Source organism: Falco punctatus (assembly GCF_963210335.1).
Source record: "Falco punctatus genome assembly, chromosome: 21".
Classification (NCBI taxonomy): Eukaryota; Metazoa; Chordata; class Aves; order Falconiformes; family Falconidae; genus Falco; species Falco punctatus.
The window spans coordinates 200,597-219,682 of NC_137601.1; the positions used below are offsets into that span (position 1 = coordinate 200,597).

At 54.6% G+C, this 19,086-nt stretch overlaps 2 protein-coding genes across 16 annotated transcripts; one reads left to right on the forward strand and one right to left on the reverse strand.

The window, feature by feature from the left end:
• Positions 1-1,826: 1,826 nt before the first annotated feature.
• LOC308056003 (C-type lectin domain family 2 member B-like) lies at positions 1,827-10,181 on the reverse strand. 8 transcript variants are annotated; one of them, XM_080370739.1, is made up of 10 exons: positions 10,057-10,181; positions 8,863-9,041; positions 6,537-6,664; positions 6,100-6,285; positions 5,722-5,872; positions 4,939-4,995; positions 4,412-4,504; positions 4,142-4,326; positions 3,917-4,020; positions 1,827-3,497 (listed from the first exon to the last, which is right to left on the reverse strand). In XM_080370739.1, the coding sequence occupies exons 4-10, from the start codon at positions 6,103-6,105 to the stop codon at positions 3,341-3,343; spliced, it is 753 nt and encodes a 250-aa protein (XP_080226865.1). In that variant the 5' UTR covers positions 6,106-6,285; positions 6,537-6,664; positions 8,863-9,041; positions 10,057-10,181; the 3' UTR covers positions 1,827-3,340. The 8 variants fall into 8 exon arrangements, 7 of the variants coding, with proteins under 7 accessions (XP_080226865.1, XP_080226864.1, XP_080226866.1 ...); XM_080370738.1 differs by lacking the exons at positions 8,863-9,041; positions 10,057-10,181 and adding an exon at positions 6,894-8,041; XM_080370740.1 differs by lacking the exons at positions 8,863-9,041; positions 10,057-10,181 and having other exon boundaries at positions 5,722-5,796; positions 6,537-8,043.
• A 55-nt stretch (positions 10,182-10,236) lies between these two features.
• Positions 10,237-18,369, forward strand: ZNF692 (zinc finger protein 692). 8 transcript variants are annotated; one of them, XM_080370635.1, is made up of 12 exons: positions 10,237-10,273; positions 10,887-11,083; positions 11,175-11,206; positions 11,590-12,040; positions 12,112-12,252; positions 12,745-12,793; positions 12,980-13,114; positions 13,237-13,362; positions 15,784-15,846; positions 16,106-16,184; positions 16,613-17,175; positions 17,650-18,369. In XM_080370635.1, exons 2-12 carry the CDS (start codon positions 10,966-10,968, stop codon positions 18,059-18,061), a joined length of 2,169 nt encoding a protein of 722 aa, XP_080226761.1. In that variant the 5' UTR covers positions 10,237-10,273; positions 10,887-10,965; the 3' UTR covers positions 18,062-18,369. The 8 variants fall into 8 exon arrangements, with proteins under 8 accessions (XP_080226761.1, XP_080226758.1, XP_080226757.1 ...); XM_080370632.1 differs by having other exon boundaries at positions 10,243-10,273; positions 11,618-12,040; XM_080370631.1 differs by lacking the exon at positions 10,237-10,273 and adding an exon at positions 10,290-10,392 and having other exon boundaries at positions 11,618-12,040.
• The last annotated feature ends 717 nt before the right edge of the window (positions 18,370-19,086 follow it).

A 19,086-nucleotide genomic window follows, 5' to 3' on the forward strand; every position in this document is an offset into this window, starting at 1 on the left:
GGCCACCCCCTTAGTGTGCCAAGCCCCCCGACCACAGACAGCGTGTCCCCGGGCAAGGAGGCGGCTGCTCATCATCGCCTACCCACACAACCCTCAACCTCTTGAAGATGCATCCAGTGAAGATGCTCACGAGCGAGCCGCGCACCCGGGGATGACGTACGCTTTCCACAAGGAGAACTGAGTCAAGAGGCCGGTGGTAAGACCATAGTCATACGAGTCACAGGAAATTATTTTGGGTCTTGCTGCTGCTGCTTATACTGATAGAAGATACCCTCAGGACATCCCGCTCCAGTCACAAGCCCCAAGACTCAGAGCCTGGGGGTCAAAGATTCAGGTATCCCCCTATTGCTGGTCCTGGGAGGGCATCACCTGGGTCACGGTGGTGAATTTCATGCCATCAGGTGTGAAGGCAACACACAGGGGAAAAAAAGGGGCACCAGACCGTGCACAGCCGGACCCAGGAGGTCACTCAAGGTGGCGGGCAGGGTCTTCCCCAAAGTGACAGCAGGCTGCAAAAACCCCACCACCACAGCGTTGTGGTTAGCCGCGGAATTCTTTGGGAGAAGCAGAAGCGCTCCCACATCATCAAGGATGCTGGTGCTGTCTCCTTTAGCATCCAGTGTTTTCCCACTTTGAGGTTCCTCATGCTTCCTGGTGGTCTCCTACCTTTTCTTGGCAAGGAAGAGCCCAAGGCCTCAGCAGCCTGCCAAGGCAAGGTGTCACAAGCTGCCCCCAGCCCCCCCAGCCCCGTGCCACCCACCCACCGGAGCCTGCACCTCGCAGAGGGCTACGCTGTGCAGCAGGAAGAGCAGTGAGGGTTTCCTCCACCAGCTTCACCTAACCGCACCACCTCTGCTCAGAAAAGCTTCCCTCCTTCTCCATCCATCGCTCACTTCACACGCCCTTGACATCAGTGATGGAGGATGATGAAGGTTACACCGTCATGACCCAACGGAAGGTGAGGACCCCACCCTGACCTCCCAGGTGGTGGACCCAGGTACTGGGGATCTTCTCGGCCAGAATGGCCACAAGAAGAAACACGGGCAGTAGCAATTTTTGCAGTTTGTTTTCTCCATCCTTCCCTGGGCTTTCCCTCAGCGTCACTGCAGGGGTGAGCAACACCACAGAAAATTTCATCAAGGTGCCTGGGGGGGCATTTTGTCCGGTGGTTTCATGCTTCAGCCTCTGGGCATCTCCAGCTTCACCTCCCTAAACGACAGCCAGCCTGGCATTGCCTCTTACCGACCCTGGAAGTCCATACGAAGCAATTTAATTCCTTAGCGATCCTTACTCCTTTTTTCCTGCTCCTTTTTTTTGCCAACACTCGGGATGGCGCAACTCTCGCTATTGCATTTTTGTTTTGCTGGGGTTAGATTTGACCTTGCACCAGCAAAGTCAGCACAACGCACGCAGCGATACCTCGTGCTGCACCCCTGATGCCTTCAACCGGTTCATCCATCACTCAGCGCAGTTCATTTCTCCATAAAGTCTTCCAAAACGTATTTTGTTCCCCAGGCACACCCCGTGACGGGTGGTACCACTCATACCCAACCTTGCCAATCAAACTTTACGGCCTCACAGCTCAGCCTGTTTGTTATTGCCAAAGTCTTAGCGATGGATGAAAAAGTTCTGGAGGGGAAACTAGCCCTTCCCTGACCTTCTGCTATAACGCAATCCCTTTCCGTCTCAGTTTCGCGAAGCTTTGTGCAATGTCTAAAACCTGTAACTGTGGCATAAACCACCCTCTGGACCAGTAAAAAGAGGAAAGGGCATAACCAGTTAGCAAACAGGTTGGCTAAATATTTAACAGTAACTCCCAGCAAACCTCCACCACCAATATTTTATTATTCCAGGGGATACGGGATGCTGAAAACCTCACTGTGCCACCACATTGGGTGGCAAAGAGCTGAATATCCAAGGAGAGGACTATCTTTGGACTGCCTGTGTTATGGATAAGCCTCAACAAAAGTCAAGTCATTTGGATTATTTCTGTAACTGGAGCATTAAGAAGCAGTTGTACTTCAAGTTAAAGCATCTGTTGGTCTGACAATAAATTCTAGTTCTTAGGTATTTCTACAGGGTGCGTTATTTCCCTTTCTCCTAATAAAAACAAGCAATAATAGTGACCCCATCACCATCTTCCAGCCAAGTCAGTTGCCTCTTCCCAGCCCAAGCAAAGGAGGAAGAACATTTCCAGTTGCTTCTTTTTCTTTTCTCTTGCTATTTCATGTGAAAACCTCACAGCTCACTTGAAGGGTCATAAGCTGCACCAAAATTAGAGAACTGAAAGTACCAAGGCCTCAAAAGAAGCACCTCAAACTCGCTCTTTTGCAGCCACGCGGACACAAAAGGACAAAGTGACCGCACATTGGAGACGTTCTTTCTGCTCTGCCCCATGTTTTGAGCTTTCTGGCAGCGGATGATAATTTTGTCAGTAGAGGCACAAGAGCATCCTGTGAGTGGATGCTGCAAAAAGCCACATCCTTTGGCGCCTCGCAGGGCGGAGGTGAGCAAGACACTGCTGGGGGTGGAAACCAGCACGGGGCTTCTTGTTTGGTTGCTTTCGGTTTTTGGTTTCCCTCCGGCTCAAAAAGGAGCTGGGAAGGTTCAAGGACAATATTTGGGTCTTCCCACAAAGCTGGTGGCAATGGCTGAGCACCTGCCTGCCGACGCGGAGCGGTGAACAAATTCCTTGTTTTGCTTTTCTTGCATGTGCGGCTTTTGCTTCACCTATTAAACCTTCTTTACCTCAGCCCATGAGTTTCCTCACTTTTACTCTTCTGATCGGCTCCCCCATCCCACTGTGGGGGGTGGGCTGCGTGGGGCTCAGTCACTGGTGTGTTTAAGCCGTGACGACATCCCCGAGCAGCAGTTTGGTGGCTCCTCGCTGAGGCTGGGGGCTTCTCCCACGCACTGGCCAGAGGGACCCCGAAGCAATTCTACTTTATTTCTCCACTTTGCATTTCTGCCCCTCACCTCCAGCTCCTCCAAATCCACACACACACAAAAAAAAAAAAAAAAAAAAGACCCCCCAAAACCAGCAAAACTGAGCTTCACAGCGCAGCAACCACCAGCAAAGCAGGGAGTTTTCCAAGTCTCTTGAATATTCCCAAGCCTCCGGAATATTGCCAAGCCTCCTCGCAACTGCAGAAGCTGGAAAGACACTAGCGGTTAGAGTAAAGCAAGGATCCTTTGGTCACAGCTCCGTGTCGTTGTCATGAGGAGTTTTGACTTTTGTAAGTTAAAACTGAAATAAACATGCTCCATCGGAAAACTCACTGCCTTGTTGCATGAGGTTAATAGCACCTTGTGGTTGATCTCCTCTGACGAGGAGGAAATGTCAGGAGAAATCCAGAAGGGTTTTAAAATCCTTCTGAGTCCTGTTGGGGAGCTTTTGCCAGTGGCTGCAGACAAAGTATTTCATCTGGGAGCACCGGTCGCTGCTGATCCCGTCAGCATTGATATAGGCACATTGTCCGTTGCCCCGGACATCGAACCTGCATGAAAGACCAGAAGGAAAAACTAAAAGGGAAGCAAAAAGGTCACTGTCAGCCACAGGTCCGCAGTTCAGCATTTCCCATACGGATTAATGGTGCTCAGCAATGTTTCCCAGCAAACAACCCGCCCCATGCAGAACAAAAACTGCCTCGCGCTCCACAAAGGAGGGAATATTTTCACTTGCTTGGTCCCAGGGGGTTTCATCCAGGGATGCCCTCAATCCCCTGCCAGCACCTGCATCACACAAATCCACGGGCCGCAGCCCAAGTGCTTTAGCTCAAGCGAAAAAAAAAAAAAAAAAGTGGTGTTTAATTGCTCCCACCTCATTAAATTTATATATATGTGTGTCTTCTTGCCTTCAATCCCTGACCCATCTCAGCCTAGGGCATGGTTATGTTCTCCAGAAGCCAGGACGTACATGTTGTTGAAGAGAGACTCGTTGAACCATTTCCAAGGTCCAGCACCTTCCCTTCGCAGACCAACCCAGTAATGCAAAAGATTCCCGTAGCGCAAGAGAAAACGCTGGAAGGGGGGGGGGTGGGGGGAAAGCAAGCATCATATATATCTTTGCGTCTCCCTCCAGGGGAATCCCAAATCTGCTTCCCAAATTGACACACCAGTTCCTCAGGGATTTCTTATTTACCAGCTCCTCCTGGGTGTCGATGGTGGCCAAGTGGGCTCCATGAGAAAGGCAAGAGATCTGACTCCTGTTCCAGTCCGCTTCATCCTCCGTGAAGTAAAAGCACTTCCCCCTGTACCCGATCCCATTTTCCAGGCAGCTGGGAAGGACGGGAGAGGGGCAGGAGGGACAGGACGGGCGTTTCTTAGCTGGAAAGAAGCAGAACGCATCCTGGTGTCTTACACCAGTGGCTTTTCTCCAGGGGAGGAGAAGATTTTGTCGGCGGGCACTTACCTGCCAGCGCGATGATGGTGATGAGCAGTGCTGCTATGACCACGGTGACCCCGATGGGGATTTTTTTATCTTTAATGCACTTGAGGCTAAAACCTGGGGACAAACCACACGGAAGAGGCACAGCCGGCAAACCCGTGGCACGAAGAGCATCCCAAGCTCCCTGCAGCTCTTGTATTCCCTGCCCCAGGTGCCTTCAGCACCTTTAAATACAGCCACAAAGCATGTGGGGGGGGCACCGCGGGGTGCAGGCTCAGTTCAGGGGGTGCATCCCAGTGCCTCCATCAGCCTCCAAGGATTTTTGGGACCGCCCGAGCTCGCCGCATCCTCTCCACCCCCTCTCCACCACGAGAGATGGGCACCAACCCCCAGCCCCGCAGCTTGGGCTGCCCTGTGCCCAAGCTTGCAAGCAGCTTCACCTTTCTTACACCCCCCTCACCCCGGCCATTTTAACTGAATTTTATCTGCCCACCGTCACACTAAGCCCAGCCGCAAACTCCAAAACAACATCCCCAAAACAAGACGCTTACGGCTCCCTTCCTCCGCTGTTCGCTGTGACAGAATCGTCACGGTGGGGGGGTCTTCGCCTGTACAAAAGCAAGAAGCTCAGGCAAGTAAAAGGGCAGTGGGTTCACCCTGGCTGGATGCCAGGTGCCCATCAAAGCTGCTCCATCACTCGTGTCCTCAGCCAGGCAGGGGAGAGAAAATGCAACGAAGGGCTCGTGGGTGGGGATCAGGACAGGAGATCACTCAGCAGTTACCGTCACGGGCAAAACAGACTCGACTTGGGGAAAATTAGTTTTAATTTATTACCGTTCACATCAGAAATAACACCTTTTCCCCACCCCTCCCTTCTTCCCAGGCGTAATGGAATTCCCAGTTTCTCTAGGTCCTCCTCCTGCGCGGCGCGGGGGGCTGGGGAATGGGGGTTGCGGTCAGTTCATCACACGTTTCTGCTGCTCCTTCCTCCTCACACTCCCCCTGCTCCACCGTGGACCTCCACGGGCTGAGGGACACGGCCTGCCTTGCCATGGGCTTCACCACGGGGGTCTCTGCTCCTGCCCCTCCTCCTTCCCTGGCCCTGGCAGGGCTGTTGCTCTCACCTAGTCTCTTCAGCTGGAGCAGGTTTTTGTTTTTTCCTTCTTAACATGCAATCACAGGGGCACTGCCACTGTCACTGGTTCACTCTGCCTTGGCCACCAGCTGGCCCATCTCGGAACCAGCTGGCACCGGCCCCATGGGACATGGCCAAAGCCTCTGGCTTCGTCTCACAGAAGCCACCCCTGTAGCCACCCCACTGCCGAAACCTTTACCTGTCCCGGGAAAAAAGCAGTATTTTCCTTTCATCCGGTCTACATGCACGGTAGGAAGGAAAACGTGATTTCCACCTTCAGAAAAAAGGGATTCACTTTGTTTTTCCAAGCCAGCCTTGACTTTATTGGCTTGTGCCACGCTTTGTTTGCCCTGGAGAGATGTTGCCTTAATTACTTCCCCACTTCTTCAGCTATAAGGTGTTTTCAGCTCCAATCTCCACTCCAGGACCCCCAGGTCACCCCAAGATGTGCTGGATGGCCCTTGAACCTATCTGAGCCACGTCCCCCTGCCCAAAGCACAGAAACCGCCCCCCCCCCCTCCCATCACCCACAAGGCAGGTCTTAAAGCTTCTGGGACAGGGGATGGCGCGTATGTACCTGCATCGGGAACAGCTTCTGCCATCCCTGGTGCCTCTGAGGGGACAGCAGTACCCTCTGGGGACGAGCGTGTCCCTCACCTCCACCAGAAGCAAGGTAAGGAAGGTCAAGGACACTCTGAGACCGCAGCACGGCACCAGGGACCAGCCAGGTTCTTCTCAGTCCTGGGGTTTTGCCAGGATGCTCCTGTGGTCAGCAGAATAAAAAGAAGAAAAGCTCACAATCCCCTCAAAAGCTCAGAGTTTGCTCAGCAGCACAAGAGGTAGCCACAGCACATTTTTCTAAATCTCTTGCTTTCCTCGAAGCTTCTTTTCCTCCTCCTTTTTCCATATCCCCGCCTACATCCACTCAGAAGAAACCTCCCACAGCCAGGTATTCCTTTAAATTTAAAGACTTTAATTTAGATTTGATTTAAAAATTTAAATAAGACCACTTACATTAAACTCTTCCGGGTTTTGATCTTGTCCTGGTTCCAGATCCCACAGTAAAACATCAACAGATTTGAGTTTCTTCTCAGAGAAGCAAAAGCCATGCCATCGGAGCTATTTTTACAAGAAAACCCCCGCTGTAACAGAAAAAAAATATCCAGCTGTGCAAAACAGAAAGCAGGATCTGCAGATCCTTCAACCAACCCTTGAAAAGTCCTCGACAGGTGCAGCTTTTCAAAGAAAGAACCTCCGCACTGACTGAAACTGTGTGGATATGTATACAGATACACACACAGCTCTTGCAACAGACGCACAGCTGGCATACTGCTCAGCATCACCCCTGTAAATACAAATTCGATTACCTACCCCAATCTGTAGCAAATATTTATCAAGTAAGAACAACCTTCATGTCTTTGCTGAGGGAAGAATAAAAAGGATATTTTTTTTCTCCCCAAACACTTGTTTTCAATTGGTTTTGATGGATGTAGCTTTTTGCTACCGTCCCCAAAAATTATTCCTCCCCCAGGCTTCAGCTTGGTGCATTTTGGAGTTAAACCAGCAGATGATGAAGAGGCGGGGAAAAGGCACCAAGCGGGGAACAACAAACTGGAGCGTCAGAAAATACTCTCAAATGCACTGGGCTTGTGGGAAATAAAGGACTTGTGTCCCAAAAATCATGTCAAAAATGTTACAGGCAAACATTGTTCTAGATCATGGCCTTGGTAAGGGGAAACATTGCTGACCAGTGAAGCAACGTCCTCGCAAGCAGCACGTGAAAATAAATCAAAGGCGCTTTTGTCTAGCGCCCAAGGAATGCCGTCAGGCTGTGGGAGCAACTCTGGGTGCAAGCCATGAGCCGGGGCACAGCGGCTTCTGTCAGGATCCACTGTCCCCATTGCTGGGTGGATCTGGGGCCAGCAGCGATCTGGGGATGAGCCTTCGAGGTCGGTGCGGGCCCAGAACAGCAGAGACCCCAAACCAAAGCCGCCGTCAGCACGCTACGGGTGTCCGTGGGCGCGCTGTGCTGCGAGGGGTCGCTGGAAGGTGGTGAAGAGCCCTTCACCCTTGTGTCTGGCCCCCGTGGGCTGCACGGATGAAGCCGGCACAGCTTGTTTTGTGGCAGAGGCCACTCCCGTAGGGCTTCCTGCAGCCATCCCCTCCGATGCCTCCGTATCTCACGTGCCACCTCACGCCAGGGGCAGAGGGGCACCATCCTGTCGCCAGTGCAAAGCAGCAGCGGGGTGGAGGCAGTTCTAAGTGTGGGGGGGTTGAACACAGAGGTGATGACCCTGCACCCCAAAAGGAGGTGGCCTGGGCTCTGCTCTGGGTTGGGACCACGAGGCCAACTCTCGACCCCCTGCCATGAGATGCTCAGATCAAGGCTTGGGGTAAGCTGAGCTAACAGGAAGGGGGAGGGGAGGGCTGGGGGGCTCTGAGCTCCCACTTGGCGTCAGGATCCATCCCAGGCACTTCCCTGCAGCCTGCTGGGCCACGTGCCAGTAGATCTCGGCGGGCATCACACCTGGGGAGCCAGTCCCTCTGTGTGCTCCATCCTTGCCTTGCAGTTCTCCACCAGCAGTCAGAGAGCCCAGGAACCCACAGAAACGTGAGCAGGAACGTAGGAGACGGCAACACCATCCTGGAGGACGTCGGCTTGGAGCTGAGGAAAGGTCTCTGCTCATCAGAGCCGCAAGGTAGCGTGCCCCGGCCACAACGCACCTCTGCACCACCAGCTTTCCCAGCTTTCCCCCTGAACCGGAGAGCTGAGTGAAGCTCAGGGCATCCCGGTGTACCTGGGGAGCGAACAGGACCGGCACGCTTGTCCTTCTCTGGATGTGCAGGGGACAAGGTGGCTTCTTGGCGGCTGAAGGAGGCACTGACTATCTCTCAGAGGGTGAGGGGTGCAAGCTGGACGCTGCACAGGACCGAGTGCTATTGAGCGGCCAGCAGGATCAGCCCCTGGAACACCAGCAAGCAGGACTGGAACACCAGCAATCCAGGCACCCAGCTGCTGGTGCTGGGGGGACCAGGGAAGGGACCGATGGCGTTGAGGATGGGGGATGGATGCCAGGAGGGGCTTGTGGCACCTGGGGAAGCGCTAAAGTCTCACCGAGAAACCTGGGGTCAGCACCCTGTGCCCAACCAAGCCTCCAGCATGACTTAGCCAGCGCCAGAGTGTGGGGGACAGCCATGGGGTCAGTGTGGGGACAGGCTGGAGCCTGGTTTGGGTTAGCGACCCCGGCACGTCATCGTCACCCCTAGCCCTCTCTCCCGATATAAGATTTCCTAAATAAAACCATACGGAAACCCGCCAGATCTTCCGGATTGGCCTCACCGTCCTCTCTGCTGGGAAGGGCTGGACCTGGCTGGATGGCTCCCGCAGGGACCGGAGCCGGAGCGCTTCGGGGAGGGATGGGTGTCGTGGTGGCGGCTCCACCGTCACCCAAGGGACCCAAGAGACCTTCCTGACGTGCCACGGGCTCCCTCCTGCACCCGCAGGTTCCGGCTGAGCTTCTGAGATAAAGACAAAAGCTGCGGGATGCTGAGGGAGAACAGGATCAGCTCCGACAGCCGCAGCTCGGCATCGGGGTGGATCTGCTGGAAAGAAGCCATCCAGCTCTGAGCCGGGGGGGGCAGGGGATCACCCCCACACCTGTATTCATCCTCTTCTAAACTGGGAACAGCAGGGCAGGGAGCTGCCCCCTCTTTTGCATAGTAATTGGCATATGAGGGAGTGGTGGCTGGGGGGCCGGTCAGGACAAACCACGGGGTGAAGCCACTAGCATTGGAGACACTGGTCCAAACGCACCAAAATCCTCGATCGCATCCCCCAGAAAAACCACTATGGATGGATGCTGAGAGTGGGGAAAAAAAGAATCATCATGGGGTGAAAAATGATTTTTATGACAATGAGATCGTCTGGTGGCACCATCGATGCCATCCACGAGGCTTCACTGAGCAGCAGTACGGTGGGTGCCCTGCGGATGGAAGCCACCCTGCAGGATGTGATGCTGGGGTAAGGGAATGAGAACTATTTCTATATTAAAAAAAAAAAATACAAGCCATTATTAAAATACCTTTTAATTATTTTTTTTTTTTTTTAAGAAAACACCCTCTGGGGGAAAGTGAGGTAGAAATACGCTGGCAAGACGTGCCAAGTTTCTGACAGCTTTGTCGATAAGACAAGCTGTTGCCGGGAGAGCAAAGCCCGAAAAAAAAAAAAAGATGCTCAAGTGGGTGGGGAAAACGGTATGTAAAATCAGGATAATTTGGGCAATGGGGATGACTCAGCCGCCACTGGAAAAAAAACCCTGGAGCAATGGGAAGGAGCATAGGGCGAGCATGGAACAGGCCACACTGGGGTGACACTAAAGCTGCGTTAGCTTTTATCTTACTGTTTATTTATATTATTATTATTGGTACGGCTTCGAGGCCGGCTCCAAGGGAAGGGGTATGGGGCTGGTTCTGGGCTCCACCTTCCCCTCTGATGGCAACCAAACCACACCCCGAGAGTGGAGATGAAAAATACCTTCGGCGCGGCTGTAAAATTGCCTGCAAGGAGGAATATTTCACCTCAAAAAAGACCGAAACCGGGACCACGTCTACCCCCGCTCCCCTGACGCTGGATCCCGAGTCCAACATGGCGCCCGGGAGCGTGGGGCCGGCGGCGGGCGGGGGGGCGGGGCCGTGCTGCGCATGCGCGGCGGGGCGGGCCCTTCGCCATCTTGTGCCGGTCCCTGAGCAGCGTGAGCGATGGGGGGGGGGGGGGGGGAGGGGGGAGGGGGGCGCCTCTGGCTCTTAAAGGGGGCACGGTCCTGGGGTGGGGCCACCTCGGGGTGAGATGGAGCGCGGCCCGGCGGAGGAGGTTTGCCGGCGGGCGGGACGGCTGCGGCCGGGGTGGCGGTAGCGGGCCGGAGCCTCGGCCCTTCTCTTCCCGTCGTCTTTCCCTTCCCCCGCCGCAGCGCCCGCTTTAAGGCCCGGTGGCGGGAACGGGGCTGCGGCGGGGGAGGTCGGGGGGTGGGGGGGGGGTGGGTGGGGGGGGAGCGGGGGGAAATGGCGGGAAGGCGGGAGGCGGGGCTTGCGGGGGGGGCGACAGGAGAAAGGCGGGATCCGGGAGGGGAGGAGCCAAGCGGCGTTGTGGGCGGGGCTGCGGCGAGGGGGCGGGGTTTCAGTTGGCGGGGGGCGGGCGCGGTGGCCTGTCCCCCGGGCCCACGCTGCGGCCCCCCGGCCCCGCCGCGGTGCTGGGCCGCCCCGTGTCCCCCCGACTCCCCCTCCAGCACCCTCCGTGCCCGCCCCCGCATGGCGCCTGGCCACCCCGGGATTCCCCTCCCGTGTCCCATCCCTGTGTGCCCCCCCCAGCCCCCCGCCATGGAGCTGGGCCGCCCGGGCCGGCAGCGCGTCCCCGACTGCATCCGACGGCAGAAGCGCCGGGAGCTGGATGCCCGCCGCAGTAAATGCCGCATCCGCATCGGGGGGCACCTGGAACGCTGGTGTCGCCTCAAGGAGCAGCTCGGCTTCGCCCTGCACTCCCAGTTGGCCCAGTTCCTCCTCGACAGGTCTGAGTGGGGGGCTGCAAAACCCTTAAAAACCCTTGGGACGGGGAAAAGAAAGGTCTGAGCTTGCTCACTCCCCCTCCTCCCACTGCAGGTACAGCTCCCACGGCTGCGTCTGGAGCCCAGGTAGGTGCCTCCCACCCCAAATCCTCGATAATTTTGGGTCCAAAAAGGGGTTTATGGTCAAGAGAGGAGATCCGCATTGTGCTGAGCACCTGGGTGCTGGAGATGGACCTGGAGTCGCTCACCCCCCTGGCAGGGGGCAAATTGCTCCCTGGGTTTGGCTGCGTTTGCGTTGTTGGCATCCCCGGCTTTTTTTTTTTTTTTGGGGGGGTGTGGAATATTTGAGGTTTTGGGGGTTGGTAAAAAAGTGGAGCTCTTAATATGGTGGGAACAGCAGAGCCTGCATGAGGTGGTGGGGAAGGTGGAGGGTGACCCCAGCAGATGTCCCAGCTGCCCTACACTGGCTTTACACGGTGGAGAGCAACTACAAAGCTGACCTTCACCAGTCGGTCTGGTTTTTTGTGCCTTCACCAGGCGAGCCGGAGCCCAGCCTTCTCCATGCCGATGCCCTGCAGCGCCTGGTTGCCCTGTCCCATGGTCATGGCCAAGAGTGTGGTTTCATCCCCGACGTGAAGCCCCCAGCTCCAGGCAGCACGTCCCAGCTGGTGTGGGAATGTGTGGCTGGGCACAGCTTCTCCTGGGGTGTCCCTGAGGCAGCAGGGTACCGGACCCCCACGACCAGCCACCACGGAGAGGAACAACAGGGGGACTCGGGGTGCACGTCCCCACCAACCACCGGCCGCCGGCGCTCGCTCCGCCGAGCAGGGCTGGCCGCTGAGTCCGGTGCTGGGAAGGGCGAAGCCAAACTGGAGGGAGCAGCTCAGTCGCCCGTCGCTGATGGGGACCAGAGAGAGGAGCCAGCAGCTGGTAGCGATGGTGGCGATGATGGTGATGCAGGTGAGCTCCTCTGCATCCCCTTCCTTCTCCACCCTCATTTCCCCATTGGCTTCTTGATTCCCCATCTTCAGCCCTTCTCCCAGTCCTAGGGGCACATTGGCCACCACCTCACTGGGATAAGATGTTGCCCCAACCCTGTTGTCTCCCTCTTGCTCCATATTTGACAGCACCATCATGTAAAACAAATCTCTGGGCCTTTGCTGGAAAAACAGGTAAAGGCGTCTCCCACCAGACTCGTTCCTACCACAAAATGAACCCTTATCTTCTTCGTCCTTCCCCTGGAAAAGTAGAACTCGGGGATCTCGGGTTCATTGCAGGTGTTGAGCAGAAGACCTTGCTGAGCCCACACAGATGCAGCTCTCAGCAGTTTCCAAGAGCCGTGGCTCTTGTTGCTCACCGAGACTGAAAATCAGGGAGAAAAGTCTCTTTTTTTTTTTTTTTTTTTTTTTTTCCCGTGCAGTGCCCTTTAGTAGCTACTTGAGAAGAGGCTGAGCTTCTTCCAGTAGAGTGTTTTGGAGTAACTTGGCCCTCATTTCTTCTGGTCAGTGGGGTGGCAGCATGCAGGTCCTTTCCAAAACCTGCAGGCTTCCCACCCCTGCTGCTAGCCCGCTCCCTGCCCTCCTCTGCCCTCCTCTGCCTCCCCCAACATCCCAGCTCAACCAGCCCCACTTCAACTTACTGCAGCTCCCATCATCTTCTTGCAGCTCCCAAAGTGCCAGCAGAGATGGGGACCACGGCAGAAGATCACAGGAGGTGAGTGGTGTTACGCATGACTCTTCCCCCCGGTGTCTAAGTGGGCTCTCTGGAGTTGAAGGTCAAGTTTGGACCCATCCATCTCATCCCTTGAGTTCTTCGGTGGGCAGCCAGTGTTTTAGTGAAGACCTTCCATGATTAAAACGTGCTGCAGCAGAGTTGACTTTGATTGTTGTGTTCCTGCAGTGCACTCGTTCCAGAGGAGAAAACGGAGCAGGGGGCTGAGCCCCAAGAGGAAGAGGACGAGGACTTTGCCGAGGATGATGACCTTGCCTACACTGATGACCTGCGTGATGAGAACTACCACCCATCTCTGGACAGGTGAGGAGCGCTTAGCCACGTCCAGTCATGTCCAGCCAAATCCAGCCGCATCCAAGCAATGTTCTACCACGTCCAACCATCTAAACCATCTTCCCTATCCCATGTCTTGTCTTCTCCCCCAGTGACTCTGAGCCGCAGCGACAACAAAGCCAGACCAAAGCCCGTAAGAAACCCATAAAGGAGGAGCAGCCCCGAAATGAGCCGAGTCTGACCAGCTCCACCCCATCGGAGATGAGTGGACGAGTCAGGTGAGCCATGGTGGCCACATCAGTGTGATGACATGAGAGACGGGCATCGGGCTCTCTCCGTGGACACCGAACGAGAGTTTTGGGGTATGTTGGAGGTGATGCTACTTTCTGTGCTAAGAAACCAGATGGAAACCATCCAACCCAACAATAAATGATGTTCAAGCCCTGAGCTCTGGGTCAGGCAAGAGCCACGTGTCCCCAGGGGGGGTTAAGCCTTCTCGTGGTGCCATCATCCACAGGGCAGAGCTGCGTTCCTTGGCCTCGCTGGGTGCTGGAACTTGCAAAGCTGGGGTCTGGCATACCGATCGCGCTGCTGAACGAGTCTTTGTTCCGTCCACTGTGTCTCTCATGGAACCGGTCCTGGGCGGTCAAGGAGCAAGGATGTACTGCTGGGAAAAGGATTGCCCTCAGAGGGGGACAGAGACCCCTTAAATCTCCACCGTGGTGGGTGCTGAAGCTGCTGAGCAGCCTGGAGGTTGCAGTAGCAAAAAATGCATGTGTCCCACCCCTCCGCCTTCTGCGTAAGCACAGGGACTGCTGTTTCCACCTATAGATACGGGGCTCCCAGCAGCCAGGACAGTTCTATATGCCCAGCTCTATTGCCCAGCAGCTCAAGCCCGTGGGGAGATGAGAAGCAACAGCAGCACCTGTGACCCAGGTGTTGGTCAAGGGTAGCTTGGTAATGACTTATTTACAATTAACTTACTTTTGCAAGCACTCTACCACTGCCTGTTTGAGGCCGAGGGTCAGGTTTTAATCTTTTCTTCCCAGCCATGTGGGCTCAGGGTTCACTTTTCTGTCCTGAATAAGCTCAGATCATAACTCAGTTATTTGCTGGGTCTTTATGCAAGAATATTTAACATAGAGTTTGGTCTCAATGCTGAAACAAGAGGATTGTCCGTGCGTTGCCTCTTGGGTCTGACGCACAAGGAGAGATCGCCTTGCTGGATTTTCTTACACTTTGAATACGACGAGGGCGTTAAAACCCCCTTTTTTCACTGGAGTTAGCCGGAGTGACCATGTAACACCGCTCTGTAACACATCTTGCCTTCCTGCGTCCTATGAAAGATGGGACCAGCAGCAAAACACACGCCCCAGAACTTGCCACGTAAGTATTGTGCTGCTCTGTTAAGGCTTTTATCAATTTACTTTTTCACTTTGACATGGTATTGCTGCCGCTTTTTTGTTTTAAACACCCTTCTGTCTCCTTTCAGCTCTGAAACTGCCTCGCAGCTCACTGGAAGAGGGAATGCCCTCCCTGAGACCCAGTCCCAGCAAAGGAAAATGTGACGGTAAATCTGGCAGTTGCTTTTCTCCTCTCCCTGCCCATTGCTGGACACGTAGCACCAGGGTGACACCAGGCTCTTAAATTCAGTTTGAGGGTGGAAAGGTTTGGGTTAGTTCTAGGTAGTCCTTGTTAAGGCCAAAAGCAAATTAGAAGAGGGATATTTTATTTTCGTTCTCTCTCTGGCATTTCTTGAGGTCCTGCATGCTTTCCATTCCAAAGCCTGGTGTTCAGACCTCCAAAAGTGCGTTAGTGCCTAAAGATGCACCCGGAGGTTTGCAGAAGCGGCTGATGCAAGCGGCCGTTGGCTTTCCTGGGCCACCGGTGCAGTTTTGGGGCTTTCAACCCTCTGTCTCCAAAGCCCTTTGTAAAGTTCAGGTCCATGCTGCCCTCTTTAACGCTGAGTTCGGTTACAGAGGTTGTATTTACAAGCGTTTGATTCGTTTTCCCCGCCCGCGTTGCAGCAACTGGAAGAATAGAGACAAAATACTATTTTATGAGTGAAAGCAAGAGCTTACGGACTTGGGTGCACTCATCTTCTTCTCGCTTCCCAAAGGCAATGCCATCATGAGCTGATGCTAAAACATTTTTAAGAGATTGTGGACAAAGATGCCCAGCCCCTATTTTTATTCAGTGCTGAGGATGTGGTCTGGCATCATCATCTATTAACGATCTCTTTATTTCTCCTCCCCACAAAAGAACGCCTGTTGTTTTTAACGTAGCTTTCTTTAATTTCAGGATGTCAGCCAGAAATAGCTGCTGTTTCCACGGAGCTGAGGATAAATTGTAGATTGAACGAGGCTGGCGTGAGGTTGACAGCAATCTTAAATGACCTGGGACATACCCAAAACCATGTGAAAGACTTTTTGTAATGAGTAATAAAGAATATATTCCTATTTATAGTGTCTGAAAGGTGCATTTGTTAATGATGTTTCCTGCTCTGATGGCGAGAGAGATGGAATTCCCAAAATGGAAGAAATAAAAGATAAATGGTCGCCCAGAGGATGATTTTAACGTAGGGTTTGCTTGGAAACCCATCAGCTGTGAGGCTGGAGGACCGCGGCTTATTGGCTCTGAGGCTGCGGACAGAGAGAGGGGACAAGACCCTCGCTCAAGGTGCTTCTTTCTCGTTGCAGCTGCAAGAGGCGAGCCCGGCCATGCGACGAGGACGTGGCCCAGATCGGCCCGAAGAGGATCAGGTACGTGGGGCTGGTGGGGAAGGGAGAAGCTGACGTGCCATTTCCCAGCCCTTCCATGGTGGGACACCCTGGACAAGCAACGCTTGCTCTGACGGGAGCCTCCTGAAGGACTTTATTTGCCTAACTTAAGCCTTTGGTGGGTGGGTAAGAGGGAAGATGGGGGAGGAGGACTTAGCGGGGTGCCAAATGCAAAAGCCACAGCTTTTTTGGCTCTCCTTCCTGCTCATCCTGATGATGGCTTCCACCCTGTCTCCCGCAGGAAGGCAGCGAAGCGCGAGATCCTCCTGTGCGACTTCGAAGGCTGTGGCAAGATCTTCTCCAACCGCCAGTACCTGAATGTGAGGGCTGGGGGCAACTGTTGGGCTTAAATCCCCCCCTCGCACCCCGGGAGGTGCAGCCGAGCAGCCCTCCCGCTCCCCCTCTCTTCTGGGGCTACTGGGAGCTCTGGTGACCCAGCAGATGAGTCAGGTTTTGCCTGGCCAAGCTTGGTTTGGGGCGTCTTGGCTGTTGTTCCAGAGCTGGAATTGGGCAACCTGAATTGCCTGTGGCTTTTTGAAGCTGGGCGATAGGTACGGGACTTGGCCCCGTGTGTTCAGCAGCAGCTCAGGGTGCCGGAGGTCACTTGATGTCCCACTTTGTGCTTCAGGGAGCAAAATGGGGGGCGGGTGGGTATTGCTGGAAGGTGCCCTTGGGCTTTCTTCAAGCGCAGCTTCTCAGCACCGACCTCCTCTCTTCTTCCTCCCCCTTTTTCTCCTCCAAACGGCAGCACCACAAGAAGTACCAGCACGTCCACCAGAAGACCTTCACCTGCTCAGAGCCCAGCTGCGGGAAGTCCTTCAACTTCAAGAAGCACCTCAAGGAGCACGAGAAACTGCACAGCGGTGAGAGCTGGCTGCCTCTCTGCAGGCACGGCCCCCTCCCGTACAGACACGTACCTCCCTGCACGTCCTCCCCGGCGCAGGTCCCACCTCTGCTGGGTTACGGCTGGCCACCGCCACCTCCTCGCCGTTCACGTTTGCGTCCCCTGGTAGATGTTCACCACACCTCTTTGCTTTCTGCTCCCAAGATCTATTGTCCATCTCTCTTTCTGTGCTGGGAAAGCATCCCGCCTCCTAAAATACATCAGGAAAGGCCCCCAGACTGCTCTTCTAGGCTGGATCAGCCCCTAATTGTTGGTTTTGTTTGTTGGGTTTTTTTTTTTGTTTGTTTTTTTTTCTTCTGCCCCACAGACAAGCGGGACTATATCTGTGAATTCTGCGCCCGTTCCTTTCGTACCAGCAGCAACTTGATCATCCACAGGCGTATCCACACAGGGGAGAAACCCCTGCAGTAAGTACCAGTCCCATCCTTGCGACCGTTGGACTCCCCGGGTGCCATCAGGATTTTTTCTTGTTGCTTTTCAACTCGAAATCGGCTTCTTGGCGCGTGGCTCTACGGAGACCCGAGCTGCCTGCCGCGGGCAGCCGGAGGACCGGCTGTTATTTTTGCTTTGCCTGAAGGTTCCTGGCCCCAGGGCCAGCTGCGGTCTGATCCAGCAGCTTCAGGGCGCGGGCTCGATTTGGAGAAGCTTTTAATAAGCTGGGATTTAATGAGAGCAGTGTGTTTCCTTGCCCGGAGGGTGTGCTGAAGCCGCACAGAGCTAAGAGCGGTGGCTTTGCTAAACCCACCTAGAACCGCAGCATCAAGATGATGCGGGGCCCGTTCTCCCTCGTGCTTAATCCCTTGTAGCACCTTTTTTGGGTTTGGTTTTTTTTTTTTTTTTCAAAATGATTTTACCTTGAATCCTGCCCTGCTTTCTCCCAGGTGTGAGATCTGTGGCTTCACCTGCCGCCAGAAAGCCTCCCTGAACTGGCACATGAAGAAACACGACGCTGACTCCTTCTACCAGTTCTCCTGTGACATCTGCGGCAAGAAGTTTGAGAAGAAAGACAACGTCACTGCCCATAAAAGCAAAAGTCACCCGGAGGTGCCCGGTGGACCCCCCCAAGCTGAGGGGGGCCAGGGGCAGACTGTGCCATCCCCACTGCCCGACTTTGGCGCAGGGATGCAGGCAGGGCCAGAGCAGCCGGAGGTACCCGGAATGGTGGCCGTGGAGATGCCAGGGCTCGGAGATGCTCCGGGGAGTGGTGGTGAACCGGAGAAGACCCCCCCATCTCCTTTTGCAGCCTCATCCGAATATCAGAGGGGCGGTGGGCAGGATCCAGCTGCGCCCTGAGGCCAGGTGAGGGACGGCGGTGGCTTGTAGCAGGACTCATCCTCCAGTTCGTGGCCTCCCGTGGGGCCAGGAGGACCAAGGGAGCAAGGTGAAATGACGCCGGCCCCCACGGCACGTGGCAGCACCACGTCCAGGTGCCAAAAATACAAAGGACGGGGGGAAATCCCACCGAAGGCTTTCCCACCCAACCTGGCAGCAGCACCGCCACAAGCAGAGAGCATCTTCCTGCGAGGAGGGAGTGTGAGGCTGCCGGAGGCATCGCCAGGGCCCTTAGTAAAGACTTTTTTTTTTTTTTTTTTTTTTTTTTTTTTACACACAAAATAAAGTGGGTTTCCCCACTTGCGCCGGCCGCCTCTGCGCCTCAGTGCTGTTTCTATGAAAAACAAGAGGTAGAAAAGCGAGACTTCTGTGTGGGCAGCCTGCCTCAACGCCCCGGCCAAAGCTCATCTGTATTTAGCACAATTAAAAAAAAAAAATAAATAAGGGCAAGTTAGATCGGGAAGTTAACAGTAGGTTCTGGCCTCAGAAATGGGCATTACTTGATCCGGTGATGCTTCCCCCAGCCCTCCGAGCATCCCTTGCCTTTTATTGAGCCTTTTTGCAAAGGACTGTAGTAGTTACGCAGCCTTGAAGGTCACAGCTCAACAGGGTTTATCAAAAATCCCAAAACCCTGCGAAGTGGGGGCTGGAAGATGCTTTTGACACAGATAAAGGGGCTGCAGGGAGGCTGGAGCGCCTGTGGGAGCCGGGGACTCAAACTGGGGCTGGCTGTAGGGATTACAAGTCAGGCTGTGACCTCAAATAGCAACTGGAGGGTGAAAATAAATTTAAAAAAAAAGCACGTTCCAGGAGAGAAGAGTGCTAGAGGTGGGTTTTTCCACTAATTCTGAGCAGCAGCTGCAACAAGGACTAAATCCCAGCTGTGAGCCAGAGGGTGGCCCCTTCTCCCAACTGTGCTGTCGGCTTAGAAGAAAGTGATAACGAAGGCGTTTAACGCCCCAAAAAATGGGTTGTGAGAGCTCCTG

What these genes read in the sequence shown, in the direction of transcription:
- LOC308056003 (XM_080370739.1), bottom strand. An exon ending in AACAGCGGAGGAAGGGAGCC is followed by an intron (nt 4,505 to 4,938) that starts GTAAGCGTCTTG and finishes GTTTGTCCCCAG; the next exon opens with GTTTTAGCCTCAAGTGCATT. An exon ending in GAGTCTCTCTTCAACAACAT is followed by an intron (nt 3,498 to 3,916) that starts GTACGTCCTGGC and finishes TCTTTCATGCAG; the next exon opens with GTTCGATGTCCGGGGCAACG.
- ZNF692 (XM_080370629.1), top strand. Translation starts at nt 10,827, where the DNA reads ATGGCGCCTGGCCACCCCGGGATTCCCCTCCCGTGTCCCATCCCTGTG. An exon ending in TGGCGATGATGGTGATGCAG is followed by an intron (nt 12,041 to 12,111) that starts GTGAGCTCCTCT and finishes CCCCATCTTCAG; the next exon opens with CCCTTCTCCCAGTCCTAGGG. An exon ending in ATCGGCCCGAAGAGGATCAG is followed by an intron (nt 15,847 to 16,105) that starts GTACGTGGGGCT and finishes TGTCTCCCGCAG; the next exon opens with GAAGGCAGCGAAGCGCGAGA.